This window comes from Octopus bimaculoides, chromosome 4 (assembly GCF_001194135.2).
Source record: "Octopus bimaculoides isolate UCB-OBI-ISO-001 chromosome 4, ASM119413v2, whole genome shotgun sequence".
Taxonomy (NCBI): Eukaryota; Metazoa; Mollusca; class Cephalopoda; order Octopoda; family Octopodidae; genus Octopus; species Octopus bimaculoides.
The window spans coordinates 58,319,961-58,330,453 of NC_068984.1; the positions used below are offsets into that span (position 1 = coordinate 58,319,961).

General features: G+C 35.2%; 1 protein-coding gene across 2 annotated transcripts in view; it reads left to right on the forward strand.

Moving 5' to 3' along the window:
- LOC106877357 (polycystin-1) overlaps window positions 1-10,493 on the forward strand; it is a 144,523-nt gene that overhangs the window by 97,787 nt on the left and 36,243 nt on the right. For both annotated transcript variants that reach the window (XM_052967101.1, XM_014926242.2), the window contains exons 19-20: window positions 4,401-4,483; window positions 7,671-7,751. In XM_052967101.1, the coding sequence (XP_052823061.1) occupies window positions 4,401-4,483; window positions 7,671-7,751 (164 nt within the window). The remainder of the gene's footprint in view (window positions 1-4,400; window positions 4,484-7,670; window positions 7,752-10,493) is intronic.

The following is a 10,493-nucleotide window of genomic DNA, read 5'->3' on the forward strand; positions in this document are numbered from 1 at the left end:
ACAGGAAAAAATGGACAGTGAAAACAACATTCAAAAGCCGTACGGCCAAACGCAAATCTGAGGTAGAACGCTAGTAGTTCGTCTTGCCTTCACAGCGGCTGGAGTGAAAAGAAAGTTGACCACGGGTCACAGGAGAGCAGAGAGGATGGTGGAGGGAGGAAATGGAACAAGGAGGAAGGGACAGAAGCAGTGAAGTAGAGGCCAGGACAGAAGGGTAGATAGGAAGATAGAGGAAGACAGATAGATAAATAGATAGAGAGGATGGTGGAGGGAGGAAGTGGAACAAGGAGGAAGGGACAGAAGGGTATAGCAGTGAAGTAGAGGCCAGGACAGAGGTATAGATAGAAAGATGGAACACATATAAATATATATATTTGTGTGCATGCATATGTATGTGTTTGTGTATATGTGTGTGTGTTTATGTATGCTATTGTAATGAGTGACAGTAGTGGTAGTTGAAGTTTGAACAGACATTACCTAAGAAACGTTTGCTTCAGTTGACATTGATTACTTTAAATCGTATATTAATATATATTACATTGTACATTGTATTATTGAGTTTAAACTGATGTTTGCACTGCATGAACTTGCATGTAAGAATGTCTTGTTTTCTTGCATGAAATTGTGCATGTACCGTAAACAGCAACACGCTAAGTTTAGCTACCCTTTACCATAAAGAGAAATGAATTGATTTAAACATGTCTTTGCAGATGTTCTGTTTATCTATTTTTTATGCATACATATATGTATATACTAACGTATGTGTATACATGTGTGTGGGCTTATGATTGTGACTCTGTGTATATATGTGTATGCTTACATGTCTATGCATGTTTGAGTCTGTCAGTTTTGACTGTATATACATATATGTGTACATACTTCAGATTAAACTTCTGCCTTGTTTTATATATTTTTACAGCTTTATTAATGGCTTGTAATTGTAATTATTTCCATGTATGTATGTATGTATGTATGTATGTATGTATGTATGTATGTATGTATGTATGTATGTATGTGTGTGTGTATGTGTGTAGTGTGTGTATGTGTATGTGTATGTATGTATGTCATTATTCAGTTTTATTTCAAGATTTCTTGCCAACAAAGAAAGAGCCAGTTTCTAACCAAGACCTAAGGCTCATACATTGGAATTTCAACATCAACAAAGTATTTTTGTATGTATGCATATATGTGCAGATATGTATGTTTCATTTTAAGTAAGTATTCTCATGCATATAGTTGCATTTTAGACATGCTCATATATACTTAAATGATAAACTTCTGGAAAGTTTTACAGATTTTTAAAGTTCCAGTGATGGCTTTGATCTGTAGTCTGCAAATCAGCTTTCTCCTTTCTGGTTTTGAAAAGCTTAATTTATCAAGATTGGTATTTAGGCAGTGTGTTACATATCCCAGTGCCCCAATAAAGTATGTATGTATGTATGTATGTATGTATGTATGTATGTATGTATGTATGTATGTATGCATGCATGTATGTATGTATGTATGTATGTATGTATGTATGTATGTATGTGAATGTATGTATGTGAATGGGGAAAGCTTAATCTGCAATGTTTGCAGTCGTGTATGCTTATCAAGAGCAGGGCTCATTAGCCACCAACGGAGCCACAAATGCAAAATATAAGTTAGTCCTAGAGTGCACAATGTTCCTGAAGGTCGGCAATGGTCTTCCTCAGTCACGAGTGGACGGCCATCATCATCACGTACAAACGTATGTTTCGTTATTTGTTGGTTTCTTTGTTACTGTATATGTATTTATGTGTATCAGTATGCATAAACATGAATACACTCACATGATTCATATTTATTTCTCTGCTTATTGAAATCCATTGTTTTCTTATATTATCTGAGACCACTCAGATGGTTCTGGATTTAGTCCCACTGCATGACACCTAGGGCAAATGTCTTTTATTATAGCCTCAGGCTGACCAAAGTCTTGTGAATAGATTTGGTAGATGGAAACTGAAAGAAGACCATTGTATATATATATATATATATATATATATATATATATATATATATATTCTGGCACTCCATTGGTTATGATGATGAGGTTTCTAGTTATTCTGAGCAATGAAACAGCTTGCTCATGAAATTAACATGCAAGTGGCTGACCACTCCACTGACACATGTATCCTTAAAGTAGTTCTCAGGGAGATTCAGCATGATACAGAATGTGACAAGGCTGGCCCTTTGAAATACAGGAACTACTCAGTTTTGCCAGCTGAGTGAACTGGAACAATGTGAAATAAAGTGTCTTGCTCAAAGACAGAAGGTGTTGCTGAAAATTGAACTCATGACCTTATAATCATGAGTTGAATATCCTAACCACTAAGCCACGCACCATGATGTATGTATGTATGTATGTATGTATGTATGTATGTATGTATGTATGTATGTATGTATATGTATATATATTTGTATGTGTGAGTTTGTTTCTTCCCCTATGCTATTGCTTAACAACTGGCATTGGTTTGTTTATTTGTTTACATTCCTATAACTTAGTGGTTTGGCAAAAGAGACCAATAGAATAAATATCATTCTTAAGAAATAAGTACAGGGATTGATGTGTTTGACTAAATCATTCAAGATGGTGTCCCAGCATGGCCAGAGTCCAATGAGTATAACAAATAAAAGATAAAAAAATAATCATTAGGGCTGAAGCATTTGCACTAATCCATTTAGCTCAAAATATAGGAGAACATGGATTCATGGAGAAAAGATATAGCTCTTTGATCCATATACTACAGATGACACTGCTATCTGGAACAATAAAGATCTGTGAGACATTCCTGAAGTTTAAAGGATGAATGCTTCCACACAGGATGACTAACAAAACAAGTTGCCTTTGTTTACATCCTTCTCAATGAACTGGTAACCAGTCCAAATAAACTTCAAAATTCCAATCAGGAAAACAGCAAATACAGATATACATACAGGGTGTTTGGGTTAAAGAAAACACAATATCCCATCCAAAAATAAAGGTATTTTTAAAAAGCAAAGATTATCAACTAAATTATGACTGGGAGATAACAGTTGACTGAAAGTATCTGACCTCAGCTTCCACCATGGCCTCAAGATGGCTCCAAAACCTGGCACATGCATTCCTCACTGTGTCCTTGGGAAGATCTTCAAACACTTCCTTGATCTTGGTTGCTAGCTCAGCCATAGTGTTGTAGGCAGAGTTGTTGGTTTCTTTCTAAACCATGCTCCACATATTGTAATCCATAGAATTATAATCACAGGAATTAGGAGGCTAGAAACTAAATCTGATGAAGTCATAGAAGTACTATGACAACCACTGTTGACTCTTTCAAGAGGCATGGCAAGGAACTGAACCCTGCTGTAACACATATGGTCTTCCTGCAGCAATTTTCTTCAGCCAGGATTTCACCAATCTCCAGCAGTTTTACATAGTCATCTGAATTGAGCCTAAGACCCTGTTCAAAGAGGAGGAGTGGCATGATGTCACCCTCTCTTGAGACCATCACTGTTTGGGGGAACTTGGTTTTTATGATATCCATGTAACATCTTACAGCCTTTACAATCTTCACAGAGCATTCAACAGCAATCACCATGTCGGTGTTTTGTTACCCGATGCAAATAATTATGATACAGGCCACTCTTTTCCAACATTTAAATGATTTCCAGTCATACAGGTCAGCTAACGTTTTTTCAACTACAACTTTAATCATTATGCTCCACAATTCCTCTGACTATTCAGCAATATATCAAGATTTTCCTAAAAAAACAAAAGAGACATAATAAATCATCAAATTTAACCTGAACACCCTGTATATACATACATACATACATACATACATACATACATGTACACATACATGCATGTTTAAGATTCATTCAGTCTATTTATTTCACTTAGACAGCGATCATAGCATTAACTGATTTCTAGTTAGTTAATTGAGTGTTCTAAATTTGATGAATTAAGATGCACCTTTTCAGGTTTATATCTGCCTTGTTACCACATATGTGTGTATGTGAAAATACACACACACACACACACACGCACGCACACACACACACATATTATCTGGTTGTATCTATATAGGAATCTAAAACAATTAGCAAAAGCATATTACATGTTACCAAGCTGTATATACTTGTGGATACATACAATTATGTGCATGTGTGTGTGTGTGTGTGTGTGTGCATGTGCATTAACATACACATTTATTCATTTATACACATATGGATATAATGACACATATTTGCATACTATTAAATAACCATAAATGTGTGCATGCATACTGGTATGAAGATTGATATACATGCATATTTGTTCATGTAAAACTAAAGTGTATGTTTTTCATAAATGCAATGTATTGTTATAGCTTTCTGAAACTATTTTACAACTTCTATAGAAACATATGCCAATAACAGTGAAAGACCATCTACAGGATATGGTCGAGATTATGACCATAGAGTTCCAGTGGAAACAGAAGTGGTAAGTTCATCAGAAAATAATTAAATATGTGTTTGTACTAGTTTTTATGATCATGATAAAACATGATAAAACAATTGCAGCTATCACAAGGAAGATATTCATTTCTTCATAATATCAAAACAGGATTAGAAATTTGAAACTAGAATCAAGAAATTAAATGGAAAATGATGCATGGAATTTACCTTTTTTTAGCTAATGCAAGATCAAAAATTTTTTCTAGTCATTGGTAATCATGTATAGTGCTATTTCGTTCTTTTAGAAAATCAACAGCATGATATAACCAGTGACTTTTTTAATTCCACATTTTATGAAGTGTGTAATTTTATTAAAGATGGAAATAGTTACAGTCTGGGGAAAATTCATGGAGTGTTTTTTTATTTCCTTTTTTTTTTTGTCTTTTCTTCCTAGAATATTAGTAGTTTAGGAATCAATATGAAAGAGGGAAAGTTTTTAGTGTTTACATTTAGAATAATATGAGGTGATATCAAAAGGTTCCAGACTAGTTATGTTTAATAAAAAAATTATTTCTTTACCTAAGTTTTAACATCATCTCCTTTAAAATAGTCATCTTGCACAGTAATACACTGATCCCAGCATTACTGCCACTTTTGGAATGTCATTTTCCGTAATCAAGTCAAGGACGTTCTGCAATTCACTCTGGATCTTGACAACGGTGCTAAAATGGTGACCTTTGAGCTGCCTTTTCTTCTTAAAGAAGAGATGGAAGTCCACAGTACCTATATCTGGTGAATAGGGTAAGTGCAGAAGTAATACCATGTTGTCTTTGATGAGAACCTCTTGAGTGAGGAGAGCTCAGTGACAGGCTGCATTTTCGTGATGAAGAATCCAATTCTTTGCACTCCCCAGATCCAGTTGTTTTCATCAAATGTCCTCCCTCAACCACTCCAAAATGTCACAGTAGAATAGTCCATTGATTGTCTGACCCTGGGAGACGAATTCTCAGTGCACAATACTACATTTTTGGGGTGATGCCCATGGCAAGTCTTTCAGATCACTCACCATCTTCCAGGGGCATTCTTCCTCTTTTGAAGCACCTGTGCCACTCAAAACATTGATTATGACCAATTGCCTTGTCTCCGTAAGCTTGCCAAAGCATGCTCAATATCTCTGTAGCAGAATTCCCAAGTTTAACACAAAATTTCATATTGGTTCTTTTTTCCTGACTATGACAAACTTGTGGAGGCGCAATGTCCCAGTGGTTAGGGCAGCGGACTCGTGGTCATAAGATCACGGTTTCGATTCCCAGACTGGGTGTTGTGAGTGTTTATTGAGCGAAAACACCTAAAGCTCCATGAGGCTCCGGCAGGGGATGGTGGGGGAACCCTGCTGTACTCTTCCACCACAACTTTCCCTCACTCTTACTTCCTGTTTTTGTTGTGCCTGTAATTCAAAGGGTCGGCCTTGTCACACTGTGTCATGCTGAATATCCCCGAGAACTACGTTAAGGGTACACATGTCTGTGGAGTGCTCAGCCACTTGCACGTTAATTTCACGAGCAGGCTGTTCTGTTGATCGGATCAACTGGAACTCTCGACGTCGTAAGCGACGGAGTGCTAACATGACAAAATTACAAACTATAACATACACATGATCACAAAAACACAAATTTCACAACTTGCAATGTGAACAGAGCAATGTCACTTGGCACACTGCCTCATGAAGGTCACTGCTAGTTCTCACTGTGTGTTAGTATCTGTTGGCATGCTACAGAACTAGTCCAGGAACTCTTTTGATACTACCTCATAACTGTTTTCAGGGCATTCTACCTAATGAAAATGTTTTATAGTAGGCAATAATTATAGTTTTAGTTACATTTGTTTCAAGCTGTTATTTTTTAGTCATAATCCTTCAGATGTGCAATGTGGAAAAGACATCTTTTTATAAATATGTATGTCTTTACCATCATCAACAGTTTAAAATGGATTTTCCTGAATTCATTGCTGATTATAGCTGTTGCAAGAGAGATAACCATTTTGTCATAATTAAGAAGCAGGATTAGAAATTTAAAATTGAAATTAAGGAATTGTAAGGAAAGAAACTTGTAAAATTTAATTTTTTTTTTCTTTTTTTATTTAACACAAAGTTTTTAAAATTTCATATGAGTAATCATAATAAATTAAGTACAAGATTGAAATAAGTATTAGGATCAATATAATGAACTTATATAATGAAAAAATATCTAGAGATAGTGCCATGGTATAGCTGTTGTCCAGTGATTGAAACTAGTAAAAGAGTAAAAATAATGAAGGTAAAAGAGAGAGTTTAGTAGGTAAAGGCATTGGAAGATATGCAAATCCTTTCTACGGCAGGCATGGCTGTGTTGTAAGAAGTTTGCTTCCCAACTACATGCTTTCTGGTTCAGTCCCACTGTGGGCACCTTGGGTAAGTGTTTTCCACTATAGTCTTGGATCGACCAAAGCCTTGTGAATGGATTTGGTTGATGGAAACTGGAAGAAGCCTGTCATATATATGTATGTGTATATGTGTGTGTGTGTGTGTGTGTGTGTGTGTGTGTGTGTGTGTGTGTGTGTGTGTGTGTGTGTGTGTGTGTGTGTCTGTGTGTGTGTCTGTGTCTGTGTTTGTGTCCTTAACCCATTGACAACTGGTGTTGGTGTATTTACATCCTTATAACTTAGTAGTTTAACAAAAGAGATCAATAGAATAAATACCAGTACTTTGAAAAAATAAATACTGGGATTGATTCATTCAACAAAAAATTCTTCAAGGTGGTGCCCCAGTATGGTCGCAATCTAATGACTGAAACAAGTAAAAGGTAAAAGATAAAAGAAGCTTCAAAACCCAATAGTTCTCCATTTACATTGCTAACAAACTATTAATTTGATTCTGAAAGCTTACTTAGTACTGTAATGAGTTTATAGTGCTATATAAACTTCCAGATAATCAAATCTGCATACAGTTTGTTTTACTGATAGTCAATCTCTGCAGGATCCATTTTATAATTTCTTGTTTAGTATTGGATGTCCACAGATGACAGTAATTGGCTATTTTGATTCCAATGTAGGCTATTCTAAACAAATTTTCTTTCTAGTTTCTGCTTGACTTTTACTCTTTTCTAATTTACTTTTTCCCTATCAGAATATTCTTTCATTTACTTGAATCCTTCTTGAATGTTTGCCTTATACAGTATCTTTACTTTTGATTATAGTTATCTGATGCTGAATTGCAAGAACTACAAGCCAACAAGTTTGACAGTAAAATAGAACAAGACCGATCCCTTCGAGCCAAAGTATGTCTACTTTATTTACATCCTTATTCTGGAAAATTTTGTCTTATTGTCTTGGTTGTCTCCCATAATGAAAGTTATTGGTAAGCAGCCAAAGTGAAATTGGTCAATTCTTCCACAGTCATTGCTGCACTTTTTAGTTAATCTACTATTAATTTTCTTAACTTTCAAAATGCACAGCAAAGCCACCCTTGTTCTAAATAGGTATCATGGGCAATACATCTTTCTTGTTTTAGTTACACATCATCATCATCCTCATCATCATCCTTATCCTCATCATCATCACCATAATCATCATCATCATCATCATCATCATCATCATCATCATCATCATCATCATCATCATCATCATCATCATCCTCATCATCATCATCATCATTTAACTCCTGCTTTCCATGTTGGCATGGATTGGATGGTTTAACTGAAAACTGGTAAGCTGAGGAGCTGCACCAGGTTCGAATTGATGTGGCATGGTTTCTATGAATGGATGCCTTTCCTAATGCCAAACACTCCAAGAGTGTAGTGGGTACTTTTCATGTGCCACCATCATGGGTGCCAGTTATGCAACACTGGCATCGGCCATGACTATGAACTCACTTGGTTTGACATGTCTTCTCAAGCATGATATATCACCAAAGGTCTCGGTCATTTGTCACTGTCTCTGTGAAGTCCAGCATTCGAACGGTGGTGGGGGTCTCATGGAAGCAGTTACAAGTGACTAAGACCTTTGGCAATATATGCATTATATAATTGATGTGTGTTATATCTCCTTCCTGTGAGTTTTTTTCCAACCATTCAAAGAATGCTGCTTAAAAATTGGATGGCCCCACCCACCCTTCTATCTTGCTATACAAAGCACTGTATAATTAATATGTGTCTCACTAACTTACTGCATTATTTGAAACCCTTCTATGAGCGTTATTTTTTATGGAATAGGCTTTGACTCTGCTGTCTTGCACTTATGGCATATATGTTCAAGGCAAGTCCATATGGATGCATAAAATGAGATGTTATGTTTTATAACTGATAAGGATTTTGTCATGGATAGAATGTGCTCTTTAAACAATTCAACAAGCTATACCACAATTCAGCAACAAAATATATACTCATACTAATACTTCATCAAATTAGCTACTAGCATAAGCACAAAAAAATTATGAATATTGGAACTTCCACTTTACAAATACTACCATATCTAGTGAGCTTATAAAGCTACTATTCATATTTCATTGTGGCTAGAGAAAGATGTACATAGACACTGTGGATGGTTTTAAACAGAACTGAAACTCAAATAAGATCATTCACTGAAAAATATATAAACAAGACATATATTTACATTTGTATAAGGAAATAATTTTATGACAATTTTGGAAAAGAACTTCCCTGCTTCCCATAGATATAACAGAATATTTTCCTGTAAGACAGTTAGAATCTCATATTCTACCCTTCCCAATATATAAACATATACATATACATTCTAATTCCTACATCTCCATTAATATTATTCTCATTGTAGGTGTTTAAACTAGTGTTGACATTGAGTTGGTGCATAATTATTGCGACTTTTTTCAACAAATTTTATTCAACAAAAACAATAACAATATTTAACAAAAATATCTTTAAATGATGGTCTGACCGTCTGCCAAGCAAATGTGAAGCAGTAATTGAAGGAGATGGTGAATATGCTCCTTTCTATGATGTTTCTACCCTACAGATCATATTATATATATATATATATATATATATATATATATATATACAGTACCAAAACATATACAATGAGAACAGGACATCACCAACAGGTGAAAAATATGTAAACACATAATGAGAGACAAGTACGGGACAAAATACCAAAAGAAGTCTGACCCCTCCTCTGTTGTTCACTGTTAATTACTCCCTATTTCAAGCTTTCAATGACAAGATAGGAAACCTTCATAAAACAACAGCATCCAGAAATTTTAAAACTACAAAATTTGTGGAGAGTTACAGCTTTGAACAAACAAACAACAACAGAGTGGACGTACAGAATAAACAATCAATGAAGACGAATATTAAGGGCCGTTAGGCCAAGGTGTGTTGTAATGGATAATGCCTAGGAGAAATTTTGAAAGGATATAGAATAAATAAAGGAAGAGATAATAGTAGAAGAGAAAAAAAGAGAGAAAAAATATCAGAAGGCAAGAAAAATGATGTCTATCTATGTGGACGTTGCATCCAGAAAAGACAGGGGTGAGAAAAATGGCCTATAGTCACATGGGAGAAAACAGGCAGGGGAGAAGGGGACAAGAGAGAGGATGAGGGAAAGAAACAAAAGGAGTGCGGAAAAGGGAGAAGGAATGAATGATAATAATTAGTGGAAGAAAGATAGATGGGACAGCAAAGAAGGAGGGGTAGAAATGGAAAATTAAGAGGATTATAGAGTGATAGTAAGAAAGAAAGAAAGAAAGAAAGAAAGGGAACAGAGAGTAGAGTCAGAAATTATGAATAAAATTAAAAAGTTATTATGGACAAGGCGGCTTGGCGTTCGATTATAGATAAATAAATATAAAATACATCAAGTACAGGATATCACCTATGAGTGAAAAGTACATAACATAAACACACAAGAGATAAAATACCAAAAAATATACAATGAGAACAGGACATCACGAAAGGGTGAAAAATATGTAAAAGCATGAGAGACAAGTACAGGACAAAATACCAAAAGAAGTCTAATCCCTCCTCACATAAATTTATATATATATA